This window comes from Daldinia childiae, assembly GCF_008694065.1.
Source record: "Daldinia childiae strain JS-1345 chromosome Unknown Scaffold2, whole genome shotgun sequence".
NCBI classification, from domain to species: Eukaryota; Fungi; Ascomycota; class Sordariomycetes; order Xylariales; family Hypoxylaceae; genus Daldinia; species Daldinia childiae.
Genome location: NW_022984643.1, coordinates 798123 through 811861, shown reverse-complemented (window position 1 = coordinate 811861; position 13739 = coordinate 798123). Strand labels below are relative to the sequence as shown.

General features: G+C 48.8%; 6 protein-coding genes across 7 annotated transcripts; 3 read left to right on the top strand and 3 right to left on the bottom strand.

The window, feature by feature from the left end:
• Positions 1-140: 140 nt before the first annotated feature.
• GL218_01138 (uncharacterized protein) lies at positions 141-725 on the bottom strand (the record flags this gene model as incomplete). The annotated part of the gene is made up of 2 exons (XM_033577588.1): positions 141-561; positions 661-725. 2 exons carry the CDS (start codon positions 723-725, stop codon positions 141-143), a joined length of 486 nt encoding a protein of 161 aa, XP_033438683.1.
• Positions 726-1674: 949 nt separating this feature from the next.
• On the bottom strand, positions 1675-2847 carry GL218_01137 (Sphingolipid C4-hydroxylase SUR2; the record flags this gene model as incomplete). Its single annotated transcript, XM_033577587.1, has 2 exons — positions 1675-2108; positions 2166-2847. 2 exons carry the CDS (start codon positions 2845-2847, stop codon positions 1675-1677), a joined length of 1116 nt encoding a protein of 371 aa, XP_033438673.1.
• A 1300-nt stretch (positions 2848-4147) lies between these two features.
• GL218_01136 (Translationally-controlled tumor protein like protein) lies at positions 4148-4940 on the top strand (the record flags this gene model as incomplete). The annotated part of the gene is made up of 5 exons (XM_033577586.1): positions 4148-4162; positions 4236-4353; positions 4426-4563; positions 4619-4778; positions 4856-4940. 5 exons carry the CDS (start codon positions 4148-4150, stop codon positions 4938-4940), a joined length of 516 nt encoding a protein of 171 aa, XP_033438674.1.
• Positions 4941-6927: 1987 nt separating this feature from the next.
• GL218_01135 lies at positions 6928-8187 on the top strand (the record flags this gene model as incomplete). Of its 2 annotated transcripts, XM_033577584.1 has the most annotated exons (2): positions 6928-6990; positions 7096-8187. In XM_033577584.1, 2 exons carry the CDS (start codon positions 6928-6930, stop codon positions 8185-8187), a joined length of 1155 nt encoding a protein of 384 aa, XP_033438676.1. The 2 variants fall into 2 exon arrangements, with proteins under 2 accessions (XP_033438676.1, XP_033438675.1); XM_033577585.1 differs by lacking the exon at positions 6928-6990 and having other exon boundaries at positions 7531-8187.
• A 319-nt stretch (positions 8188-8506) lies between these two features.
• Positions 8507-10768, bottom strand: GL218_01134 (uncharacterized protein; the record flags this gene model as incomplete). Its single annotated transcript, XM_033577583.1, has 1 exon — positions 8507-10768. The coding sequence occupies one exon, from the start codon at positions 10766-10768 to the stop codon at positions 8507-8509; it is 2262 nt and encodes a 753-aa protein (XP_033438677.1).
• Positions 10769-11678: 910 nt separating this feature from the next.
• Positions 11679-13368, top strand: GL218_01133 (putative acid phosphatase SPBC4.06; the record flags this gene model as incomplete). Its single annotated transcript, XM_033577582.1, has 2 exons — positions 11679-13160; positions 13255-13368. 2 exons carry the CDS (start codon positions 11679-11681, stop codon positions 13366-13368), a joined length of 1596 nt encoding a protein of 531 aa, XP_033438678.1.
• Between the last annotated feature and the right edge of the window lie 371 nt (positions 13369-13739).

Here is a 13739-nt window from a genome sequence, read left to right as displayed (position 1 = left end):
TCCCAAATCTTATGATCCAAACTCTCCAACATATCGTGACCTAACAAGACAGCTGACGACACACGACAAACACTCCAATGCCCGAGCAACATACACACGATAACGGTCGACATCCCTCCAAGGCACATAAACTTCATCCGTCAAGCAATCTTCTTCGCACTCCCCGGCCCCCGCGGCCTCCCGAGCGCCCCGAACACTCCGAATACCGTAAGCCAACGGACCACATTCAACGCCGCACTCCCGCCAACGCCGCCCCACAGCATATCATTCCATTCGGCAGTGTTCCAGAACAATTCCGGGCCGACGCCCCGGTAGCATGCCCAGATATGGCCGTAATCTGCGAACGCTACAACGACTAAATACCAACGGGCGACGGAAGCGTGCGGTGTCCAGGAACAGACGACGGCTAGGCCCGCTAGTAACAAGAATACGTTGATAAGCTGTAGAAGCAAGACTAGCGCTTGAGGGGGGAGAGGCTCGGAGACGGGGAGGGCATGGTTGGGGGCCTGCGCGGCGAAGAAGGCGGTAGGGTCGCGGAGGGCTACGATGTAGGCCCATATGCTAGGTACTGTTAATAAAATCCCCCCTTCTCTAATTGATTTATTTACAATATGTGATATCCACATATGGTAAGCTTATACTAGCAGCCTGAACACGTACAGAAGAATAGGCTCGACGATGCCGAAGACGACGAGCGGGAACGCAGGTAAGCAGCTTTTTGTCATGATTTCAGCAATTCTACAATTATGAACTGATTGATCTTAAGAAAACGCTTAAGAGAAAATGCCTAAGAAAAACGGCAAGCTTGAGTTAGAGCAATGATGCGATTTATATTCCTTTTCCTAGCTGTGTTTATTGTAGTATGTATAAACTAGGTGCATCGCAATTCAATTAAACGTCTTCCTACCCCGTGAAAATACACCCGTTGGTTGTTTTATGCATATACGAATATCAAACGACAGGTACAAATCAGGGATGGTGTAGTACAATGCTAAATGGAAGAATAAAAATCTGACTGGTTTTTAATTTAATCTAATAAGATGAGAAATAAGATGAGACTATGCTCTGTGAGACCAATGCTATCCTGTAGCTAAATAATAACATCCAAGTCATAGAAGCTCATGAAGGATCACGTTCCTCAAGTGCTAAAACTCCAATGATTGAAAATAGGAATTAGATCATATATAACTCAAGATAATTGTAGCGATCGAGTGTGAGTGGTATTAAGATTAAGTATGGAAGGCTGTAGCAGCGGCTGTCTACAGTCGCAGTACCACGGCATCCTGATTTTGCCAGCATCATCCAACGCCAACGCCTTCTGCTCACATCCGCACTACCTAAATCGGCTCTTCATTTCTCGCATTAATCGTGCCTGTCAATGCGTATAGCCTGATGTGACATTCAAAGACGTACATAATTTGAATGTTGCAAAACGGTACGGCATCGAATCACGACCCGACACCTCCTTAAAAAGAAAAAAGCTATCGAGTCGTAGTGCTAACGACTCAAGCAAACGCCCTTCCCATGCTCCCCGAGTGTATACACATCTCATGCCACTTCAACCGATTCGATCCAGAATACCTTGTCGCGCCTTGGAAATGAAAAGTAACGAACGTCCCTAGGATAATACAACGAATGTGTGCACCAAATCGGTGCGCGCGCGACAAAAGGCATTTACTGAGCCTTCGCAGATGCCTTCTTCGCTTCCGCCTCTACAAACTCTTGGGCCTTGGTCCTCGATCGTTCATATTTCAACGTCGTATCGCCATGCCACATGGTACCCAAAAATCTATCCCAGAAAGTAAAGAACGGTTGGGCAAAGTTCGTCTTGATGCCCCAGCTCTGGTGGTGAATATCGTGGTATGCGGCGTTATTCGAAGTGATGTGCTGAAGCGGGTCCCAGGGCAAAGCATATCCGCAGTGGTCGTCGACTGTTTTGATCGAAGACATGACCCAGAAAAATATTCCCTGCCTGGGCGTCATAAACGCGAGCTTATACGCAAGGCCTGCGCCGGCCGTGTCGAGAAGGAATCCCTCGAACGGGTGGTTGTACAGTGCTCCATAGGCGTAAGGAACGTAGAGTCGGTGGTGCCTCGAGTGGAACGTAGCTAGAAGGCTGTTAGTCAATATTGCCTACCAAAAAAAAAGGAAAAGGGGATACGAACTGTAGAGCCACTTATTTTGATGCATTAATCGGTGAAGGAAGTATTGCCAAGTATCTAAGGCGGTGACAGCGACGAAGAGCTGGAACCCGGGAATAATAGCCCAGTAGATAGCCTTGGCGACTAAGAGCTCCCAAGTGGCGAAAGCGGGTACTAGAGCTCCGTCTGGTCCGGCAAGCTCGGAGGTGAGGAAAGGGTAGTGTCCGCCAGCAAGAGCGCCAGCTAGGAACGGATGAGACACGGCCATATTCTTAGAGATTGTAGCAGCATTGATTCCTAAGACGCCGAGTACGGTCGGAAGGGCTCTCTGTGCTAGACGAACTCTCGTCGCCCAAACGGCAACATCATAATCCTCCATACCCGTATATTGCGGCGGATCAGTCTGGTTTAGGAAAAAGGCCATGAAGCCTTGAATAACCTGTTGGAAGAGAACGTCGCGAAGGACCTCGAATCGCGAGGCCTTATTCCGCTGCGCAATCTCGGCGGGAGTGTGCAGGCGGTATTGCGGGAAGAGGTCTAGGGTGTCAATTATGTGAAAGAAGATGGAGACGACCCAGTACGCGATAGTAGGCGCGAGGAGGGACAGGTAAAAATCCGGCATCCATGATATCAAGTCTGACGCCACGGCGACTTCGTAAGAGGGAAGTGGTGGGAGGTCCGTGTTGGACGTTATATTAGTAGCCATGACGGAAGAAGGCCAGGCGTAGAAGATGGTATAAATTCAGTATAATTGAGGGACTTAAGCAGTAGAAAAAGAAGTGAGATGGATAAAGTTGTACTGATGGGTTGAGAGTTTACCAATTTACTAGTACGTGTGGCGGGAGTGTTTTAAAAAAGGATCGTCGCGAAGCAGAAAGGAGTGTAAGTAGTTAGGAGGTAGGTAAGAGTACTTGAAAAGCTGTAGGGAGTTGAATTAATTTAGGGAGTCCCAACTCTGAGGATTATGAATAAGATAAAGTTTTTGGTTTTTTGGCGCGTCGGAGGCGGAGGCGCAAATGTAAATTACCTATGTACCTACCACCTAACTGTACTTAGCTCTTTCAGTGGTCCGTCATCATTCCATTGTCAGTGCATGAGTGCATGTATATATAGCGGGTCCCCCTTTTTATCAATTTTATCAATCTCGGCTGCCTAACCGTGCAGGTCCGAGATCACCTGTTTTTCCCCGACTGCCGTTACTTACCTTGTACCTATCGTATGTAAGTCGGGAATGACGCATAAAGCATCTGATTGGGGCCTTGACGAGCTGACTAGCTGACGAGCTGACGGGTTCGAGGGTATTAATTGTATTTATTATTTATTCGAAGCTCATCTATATACATACTCCTTAAATTAAGCTCTCTGTCATCTGTGTAGCTCACGCATTGTGCATTCTGCTGTCTGCATGTTGAGCATTAGTGGTAGTGGCAAAGTGGATTCCCTTCAGATCAATACTCGAGGTCGTTCCTTATTTGGGCGATAAACATTCGGGTTTCGCCTCTGTACATGTACATGTAATATGTAATATTTCGGGTAATACGAACACCTCGGAAATCCGATCTCGACGATTATGTATTTGACTGCGGGTCCGTCCGACACACCGAGATGTGATGTGGAAATAAATCTCTCATAAGGAATATATTGGATAAATGGATAACGTAGGGCTGTATTTATATAGTGGGGTTAGTTATGTAATGCTTACCTGGTGTACTTAGGTATCTTAGATTTGACAAGTAAAAAAAAAATACGGAGCAAAAAATTCTAGATCTAATCGACAGGCTAAATTAGGTTTAGCTCGTTCGCCCCTCCATTGAAAACTCCCACTTTCGACCTGCCCAAAATTTTGAGGGTCTCCGCTAGGAAAATCTGCCCCTCATTACTTGTCGCAAAAAGCCATCTTTTTCCTCCTCTACTTAACCAATCTTCCATCGTTCATCTTTCGACGATCACATCTTCTTCTTCTCCTTGTCTATCCTTCATCAGATTTTTCTACTCTTACCGCCAAAATGATTATCTTCAGGGTATGTCAAAACTTATTGCAAGTCGTATTAGAAACACTCGGCGAATATCTACTGACAAACCCTGTCTATATAGGACGCCCTCACTGACAGCAAGGATGAGCTCCTCTCCGACTCCTTCAAGCTAAAGGAGGTTGATGGAATCGCCTACGAAGCTGACTGCGCTATGATTGAAATTGGTGCCGTCGATGTCGGTATGCTAGCTTTATAAAACTTCTGAGCCACGCTGGCTCGCGAGTGGATTAACTACTAACGGATTTGCACAGACACTGGCGCTAACGCCTCTGCCGAAGACGCTGACGAGGGTATTGACGACTCTGCTCAGAAGGTCAACAACATCATCCACTCCTTCCGTCTCCAGCCTACTAGCTTCGACAAGGCCTCGTATCTCTCGTACCTAAAGGGTAAGATAATTTTTTCCTTGCTAGGACCTAGATGTCGACTAAGCGTTACGTATAGGTTACATGAAGAAGCTTGCCAAGCACATCAAGGACAAGGGTGCTTCTGACGAGGAGGTCAAGGATTTCCAGACCAAGGCTCAGGGCTTCGCAAAGAAGATTGTCAGCAACTTCAAGGACTACGAGTTCTACACTGGTGAGAGCATGGATGTTGACGGAATGTGAGTTTCTTCCCGCGTCCCATAATTTTGGCCTTTTCCCCAAGTAGACGGACTACGTACTGATACTCGGATCGTAGGGTTGTCCTTCTCAACTACCGTGATGATGGTGTTACCCCCTATGTCACCATCTGGAAGCACGGTCTGGACGAGATGAAGGTTTAAGAGCCTACCTAATGATTGTGGCTGAACTTATTAACGAATACCATACACGAATCAATCCAGATGACCTGACGCTTCTTTTTCTATGTCTATAAAACCCCCGATTTAGGCATATTACATAGATTCGTTCTTTTACGAATCCTAGCCGGTGCATTGCGCAGCCGAAGCCTAATTTACTGACGAATTGTCAACGTATTATTCGTGTCTGCACGGCTCTTGGGGCCATACTGTTTTGTGACCTTGATATCTGATTCGATCTTCGTCTTACTATAGCCTGAACGCCAGTCGATGATGCAGACATCCTTAGTAGTAGACGTGGACACCTGGTTGCTTACTTCCGTCTTAGTTAAAATTTCGGTCTCGAAGCCATCGGTACAGGTGGTGGAACACTTTCACTACCGGCCCCGGATAGTTGAGGTTTTTTAGCGGGTGGAGGCGGAGGTTTCTTCTTTCCTATGACCCCTGAAATCTGTCCTATCGGTGATGTCGTTGTTCCTTGTCCATTAGCTTCCACACCACCAAATCGTTGATTTAGCCCATTTGCTGTTTTTAACCCCGATGCAACTTGATCCCCATGCCTCTGTTGGAAGTTATAGGCCGTTCCAGCAGCAGCTTTCGCGTCTGCGAATGATACGGATGAGGGGTCTTTTCTGAAACTCGTTGCCGTCTTTAATGCTGCCTGCTTCTCTGCCCACGTTGTGCCCTGTGCCGGTGCAGTCATAGGCTCTTGTTGAGCATTGCTAGTGCCGAGACGAGAGAAGCGGCTTTGTAGTTCGTTTAGCTGTCCATTGGATGGCTTTGTTGATAACCCTCCTGCAGATGACGCTGTAGTTGGCGATCGAGCAGGAGGCAGTGGAGGAGCAGAACTTCCCGCCTTCCCTCCAATTCCTAACCCCGGGACCGAAATTCCAGCAGCCCCTAATCGGTTGATAGCCCCTTGGTTTAGATAATTTGAGGGCTGATTATTTCCAGTAGAGACCGGACTTTGTGATTGGACAGGAGACGCGTTTCCGCTACGCGGTGGGAGCCGAGGGGGTAATGAGGGTGGTCCGCTCGGTTTAACGTGTGAGGGAAGCGGGATCGGATCTCGCTTATCCGGGCTGTCTCTTCTTACGGGAGGAGGAGGAAGATTTGCTGTTGACAATCCCGTGGTGTCGACTCTGTACGGTCTCGATTCGACCGTGGGTTCTTCTATCTGGTGGTGCTGTTGCTGAACTCCGTATGCGTGCCCAGAACGTACGGGGGACACGGGACTTTGAGACCTAGATTCAGTCGCATTTCCGCTAACTCCGGTACGCTTAGGGGGAGGACCAAAGGAGGATGGATCACGCAACGAGGATATCGGGGTGGCGCTACGCTCAGAAGAAGAATTGGAAGACGGTTTATCTCCTCGCCCAATAAGACCTTTCTGATAGATATGTTAGTATTTGTTAAAGAGTATATTCAAGGAGATAGATGAGGTCTTACGACTTGACCCTTGAGTGATGTCCCCTTCAGTGATGTCCCTTCTTTCTCGGGATGCCAACCATTCTTGACAATACCCATACCTTTATCCTTCCAACCCGACATCTTGGCTTATTCTTGAGTCTTGTTACATATGTTGTAAGTCTGTGGGTAATAGTTGTAAGAGGTAATTATCATAAGCTCGATATCTTTAATTACACAATTCGTAATTGTACAAAAATTGTTGTAGACTGTACAATGTACAAATATATACCTATATACATGTAGCTACTAGCTCCTAGAGGGTCCAAAATATGACGTATGCTCCATATGCTGAGCCACACAAACTGAGCGCCTCATCCGAATTTAAAGGGACCTCTAATTGATCTCCCCCCTGCATTTCCACCCCACCATCAAACCAAATATTGACTTTAGGCGCGTCGCGTGTCATTAATTGGTAAACTTCAATCTTTTAGCGCACTCAACCGACAACCGACAACCGACAGCGACGACAAAAAAGGACAATGATACTTAAAATGCGTCGAACATGACTACGTCTACCAATTCCGATGTCGAGCTTTTGACAGAGCACTTCGGATACCCTCCTATTGTTAGTATTTAATATTTCACCTCGGCGCATGTATAAAAATTCAGTGTACTAGATATTCTAGGTACTTAGTGATAAAAGATATATATTAACAACCTCCAACTCTAGAGTCTCATCGACGATATAATCAATAGCGTAAACGTCCTAGCAGAGCGCGCTCTCAACAGCGTCGAGCAAGGTCTTTTAAACGCTCCCCCAGCAACCATCGGCTTCAAACCCTCCAAGCCGTCTCGCAGTCATACCCACGATGCGCAAAAACAACAGCAGCAACAGCAAGATCCGGCCGAAGCCGCCAAGACGGAAATCGAGTCCGGTACGCATCAGTTAGAAACCCTACTATGCGCTAGCATCGACCGCAACTTCGACAAATTCGAGATCTACGTCCTGCGCAATATCCTAACCGTTCGCCCTGCCGACGTGCGCTCCTGGATCCGTCTCTCCCATTATGACGGCCTGGATTTTTCTACTACTTCGAATGCGAATTTGAATCAGTCGCCTACCCTCGACAGCATAAACCACCTCCGTCGCAAGCTACGCGAGAGCATGCGTCTAAACGCCCTCCTTACCGCCGAGCGCGCGCGCAACGAGAAGCTGCTCAACGAATTACAAGATCTCGTCGGGATCACCCCCGCACACGTAAAAAGCGAGAAGGCCTCTCCACAGTCATCAGTATCCGCACCGGCACAGATTAAAAACAGTCCCTTCGCATTCCTGCACCGCAAAGGCTCCCTCACGGCCGGCGGGTCCGAAGCCCCCCTCAGCACGACGACCGCATTCACGCTCTCGCAGATGCAAGCTCTGCGTGCGCTATCTACTTCCTTGCGCACGATTACCCCAGACTTAGTGCCATCTACTTCCGCCGCCGAGGCTATGGATGTTGATACCGACAACGACGGGGATAAAGATAAAGAGCGCAAGAGCTGGCGGCGCGAGCGTCTCGAGTACGTCGAGGGCGCTACGAGACGATACTTGGAAACGGTTGAGGGGCTGGAGCTGGGGCGGCATGGAGAGGTACGTGATGGGGAGTGGCAGGGTGCGGGTCGTGGATTAGCCAGAGATGAGGTCGGAGGGTTAGAGGGGGTGATTACGCTGTTAGGAGGAGATGAGGAAGAGGAGAGGGAACAACAGGAAAATAATTCCTCTGGTACGGCGCGGAGATCGGCATCTTCGTTGAGGGACGATCGGATGGACGAGTCATAAACGATGAAGGAACTTTGCATGTTGCGTTTTTGTATACACGCCAACAACTGCTGCTACTACTACTACCGCTGCTGTTTACGCTCAAATAAGTGCCCAAGGAAAGGAGTCCGGAGTTCTGAGATCTTAGGTAGTTACTCAGTCTGATCGGAATTATTTTGAATTGGTCATTTTATTCATTTATTTATAACATGTGCCTCATTGTTATCAATCGAGTCTATGTTATATATATCCCGAGATCTATGCTTAAGCCATATACATGCAATATTTACATATGTACACTCTACCTATACAGGCTGCTAAATTAAGTCTCCCCACCAATCTAGGAAGAAGCATGGGCAGCAGCATCTCTCTCCTCCATGAGGCCGTTTGAAAAAGCAACTTGCCAGAAACGATGGCCCCAGAACCGGGCACTCTCTACTTCGTCCGAGGCACGGTCTGACTCTTCAAACAACCTCCTGGTATTAGCGACCATGTCGCGCGCGTCGTTAACGCGATCGTCGCGGAGCAGCGAATGCAGTAGCTCTATCTGCGTAGGCAGGATGACAGTGGCGCCGGCGGCGCTAAGCTTGTAATAATACTCAAGAGCCTTAGAGGACTGGCCGGCTAGTGCGTAACCCTTAATGATACGGTCGTATAAGATGTTGTCTTCTACGCTATCGTAATCGAGCACGCGGCGGCGCTGCAATAGCGAGTCGACGGCATCTAGGTCGGGGGGGTTGCGCGAGAAGTGATATTCCATCAGCATCGTATAGATATGTGGCGAGAGCTCGTAGCCGTGACCCCATAGATGAGATAGCACAACCTTGATGCCGTTGCTGGCCTCGTCGCCGAGCCGGAGTAGGCGATAAATTATCTTGCCGTATGTCTGTAGGTTCGGTTCTAGCCCGACAGCTTTCATATGACCGAGCATACTTATTATCGTTCTCGTTTGCTTTTCTATTTCATCCGGATCTATCATACTAAATGCCCCGTCCAGAACTATCGTAAATGTCGCTTCGTCTGCAGATAACCCGGCGCCTTGCATCATAGCAAATACTCGCTGCACATCCTCAGCCCTTCCATCCTGAACGAAGCGGGCTAATAGGATATTGTATGTCATGATATCAGGTTCGATACCTTGCCGACCTGCCCAAGCTAGGAGGCTTTCGGCAGCAGAAACTTGGTTCTGACGTACTAGACCATTGAGGGCAGCATTGATAGGCTCTATAGTCGGTTTGACAGCTGTGGTGTTCTCGTCCTTCGATCTACTATTCCATAATTTTGTCATCTCCTCTAGGGCTCTTATTCCGCTCTCGATATCACCAGATTCGATGAGGCCAGCTATACGAGTGGTCCATAGCTTCGTATCCAGCTTCATTCCGGACCCCGCAAGTTTTGCCCACACATTCTTGAGGCCGTTGACGTTGCGAGCCTTCTTGCAACCGTCGAGCATGCTGTTCCACGTCTTCATCGTCGGTCTAAGCCCGACTTTGCGGAGAGTATTTAGCGCGGCGATGGCATGATCAGGTTGGTTCAAGGCCATTCGAGTATGAATGAAAAAGTCGAAAAGATCTGGGTACATTCGAAGCTCGGCAGCCTTTTCCAAAGGAATATCTTTCTCGGACCCTACAAACCTTTGCCAGGTCTTGTCTACTTCGCTTGTGTTCCGGGTCAGGTATCCATGGTTGAGACGACTTCCCAAGTAACCCGGATTGATTCCACCGTGGTTGGCCGAATATAAGGGTTTATTGGATTTTGCTTGTCCAGCAGACGTCGTCATCGACTCGAGTCTATCTTTTAGCTGTGCCTTGATATCGGGCCACCGCTCCATAACATAATCTTTAATCGCCGGAAAGGTGTTTGAGATTTCCTTCCGCAAGGCCTCTTCTCGGAAATTAACAAACGAGATGAGATAGGCTATTTTAGATACGAACCGAGATGCACTTCGTCTGACATCAAGATTGCTTCGTTGGACATCGAGCAGCAAAGCGTATGTGGCAATGGCTAAGACGGCCACGGGGGCACCGAGGTGTTTTGGGTAATATTGTGGGAAAATACTACTCAAAGCCGCAGGGAAGTTTCCCTGACCTGAAAATTTCTTCAGAGAAAAGGTATCGAGTCTCGGGAACCAGAACCCATCCGTCATCTCGTTATCAGGCGCCAAGGTGGTCTTGGATAGAGAGAGAACTTTCCAGGATTCGACAAGATCCGCGAGCATGGTATCGCAGGTGGTAAGTTTACCTTCGACTACAGCAGGGTCTTGCTCCTCGACCGAGGGATCTATCTCTATAATTTTCTGGACTAATTCTCCCACGAGTACGGCCCATCGCTGAGGTTTCATATCGCCAATATCTGTGTAAACTCGGAAAATATCGGCAACTGTTGGTAGCTCGAGTGAACGTATCGACTCCTTCTTAGCGGCGGCGACCTTTTCCATCAGCCTCGACACTACCCTATAGAAAACCATAGGTACGGTTATATCTGGTTCTTGAAGTAACGGGTATATCTCTGATTTGAGGTAGGCATATGCGTCTGCCTCGGGTTCGTCCTTTTCGACCATAAGCTCTAGCTTTCCAATAGCTTCGATGAGAGCCAGATCCATATTGGGATTCGTTTGTTGCGTTCCAACCGGTGCATCTTTGTCTGTAGTTTGCTTGTGGACGATCTGCTGGAATAAGGCGTCTACCCGAGCTGAGTCGCCAGCTGGAACCTTTCTGAATCTATTCTGAGACCATTTTATATTGGAAGTGCTCTTATGGTCATTTTGCACTACTCTCCGAACTTTGTCCAATCCTGAAGTATTGGCTGCCACCTCTGAATAGAGAGGCGCATCAGGGGTTGGAGTCGTTGATGTGATGGTCGGGTCATCGCTTCGCGGGGCAGTCGTAGTAGAAAATCGCGATACGTGGGTTTGCCATTTTCCTGCTCGTGAACCTGCGCCGCCCGAACTTGCCGCTAAATGGCGACACAGCAAGCAAGTAGGTTTAGAGCCCTTCATAACATGTGAAGGGAGAGACAGGAATCGCGGGATAGCAGAATCTTTATAGACAGCCTAAAGTTGTTAGCGACAAGTTACCTGTGAAGAAAATGACGGATAACGATTTATCGGTCGAGTAATTGCTACTCCGGATTGGATCGGAGGTTAATAAGGTCTCAATGCCGACTTAAACCTTTGGGCTAGCTTGGGCTAGGTACCTGTTACCCCACTACCGTTGATAGCTCACCAGGCTGCTAGGCAAGTTGCAGCTCGCAAGGGTAGGAGCAAGCAACAAAGGAATAATGTTAAGAGAAGTTTAAAAGTCACTACTTGAATTTAAAATAAACTAAAGTGTTATTCCATTCTATAATTTCAACTTTTGCTTCAATTTTGGTTGAACTTGCATCATAGTCGAGTAAAGCCTCGGCTTATTCCATAGCTCTCTCTCTCTCTCCCTCTCCCTCAGTCCAATTTTCCAAATATTGGTCTTCAATACATATGATACAAAACCTTCCTATTACTTCAGTCTTCTATAATGACATCCCTAACCCCCAGACCTCCCTACACAGAAGATGAACTCAAGACGCTATACCCAGAGAATCTACAACTGCAGCTAGTCCAGATCCTCCTCCGTCATGGAGAGCGTTCTCCCGTATCCGTCCGTTTTCAGAATACCGGACTACCCGCTTTCTGGCCCTACTGCAGCGCCGTCCGCCAGCTCAAGTCCGCCGTGCTAGACCGTCATACCGGCCAGTTCTCCACTTTCGAGTGGAAGCGCCGTCTCGAGGCATTCGGTCCCAATGACGAACCCGTACTAGCCCAGGGCCCCGCTGGTGAACTTGACGGCGTGTGCGAAATGGGTATGTTGACTGATCGCGGCCGCGAGACCACCTTCGACCTTGGTACTCGTCTCCGTACTCTCTACGTCGACCAGTTGCGCTTCCTGCCTCCAGTCTTGCTCAATGCCGATAGCCTGTACCTGCGAGCAACGCCGATCCCGAGAGCGTTGGATTCCGTTCAGGAGACGTTCACGGGTTTATATCCTTCGCATACGCGGGCTCCTAAGTTCCCGCCCCCAGCTATCCTAACGCGCGCCCAGGGCGATGAGACCCTATTCCCTAACGACAGCAACTGTAGGCGTTTCGCGGCGTTATCACGGGCTTTTGCCCAACGTAGCGCCGAGCGCTGGAACGACACGGAGGAAATGGCGTACCTGAACAAGCTGTACGGAAAATGGATGCCGGAGGATTCGCCGCGTGTGGCTGTCGACGGACGGCCACGTCTAAGTGGTATCATGGACACGATCAACTCGACGCTAGCGCATGGACCAGAGACAAGGTTGCCTAAGGAATTCTACGATCCGAAGGGGCGCGAGATTATCGAGAAAGTCGGTGTCGAGGAGTGGTTCGCCGGGTATAAAGAGAGTCAAGAGTACCGGGCACTGGGAATTGGAGGTTTATTAGGTGATGTGGTCGGCCGCATGGTAGGTAGCGCCGAGCGCTCGACTGCCGACGGAGAGTACGAGGTAGCACGGAAGCTAGAGAGTGGCCCCGTAATAGAAGGTAAAGGCGCCACGCCCATCAGATTCGGACTGAGCGGATGCCATGATACGACTCTCGCCGCCGTATTAGCTAGCCTAGGAGCATACGAGAGCGGCAAGTGGCCCCCTTACACGAGCCACATCGCTATCGAGATGTTCCGGAAAGCAGATTCCGCCCGTTCCAAATCAGCAAACCCGTATCAGCAGGGCGCGGCGACGATACCCTCGGCAGAAACCGGTCCCGCCCAAGCTAGCAAGCCCGGCTGGTTCGGCTCGCTATTCTCGTCGACCCGCGCGAAGCCCGGCAGTCCACCCCCGGGTATCGGTCGCAAGCGGAGCGAAGAGTTGTCAACCGAGGAGAGGGCGAAGCTGGAAGAGTACTATGTGCGGATACGATATAATGACGAGATTGTCACAGTGCCGGGCTGTAAAGCCTCGGGCAAGCATCTCGAGGGTGACGAGAGCTTCTGCACGCTGGTGAGTTCCCTGCATTTGCCTACTCTCGCCAACGCATCTATTCTACGCCGTTAAAGCATGGGTAAAATATGCTTCTAAGCTAATGACCGAATAGACCGCATTTAAAGCCATCGTCGACAAATTCGTCCCGCGCAATTGGAAGCAACAGTGTAGGACTAACATCCGGGGTCCTGCGTTCCCGGAGAAGCCCGAGCCGGCCGGCTATTAACGAGAAATGAGCACGAGCGAAAATGAGACACTTGTAAATAAAGTAAGTTGGCGATATGCTGTTTGAATTAGTTGAGAGAAAAAATCAAAAGACAGAAAAGCATGGGCGTTTTGTGGCTACACCTCAGCTCAGCTTGCGCATAAGTACATAACCTATTGTATGATAGTAAATACTTCCAGGTATCAGCATCAAGAATCAAGGCGCCACATGGCTAAGCATTAGGTTAAGAAGAATACGCTGTAATATCGATAGACTTCAACATTCACATAACAAATCACAAAATAAAAGAACCACGAGAGCTTTTCAATTGTCATATTAATACCCTCCTATCATATTTTAAGACCGAGATGTTATGCAATGACAGCAGAGCT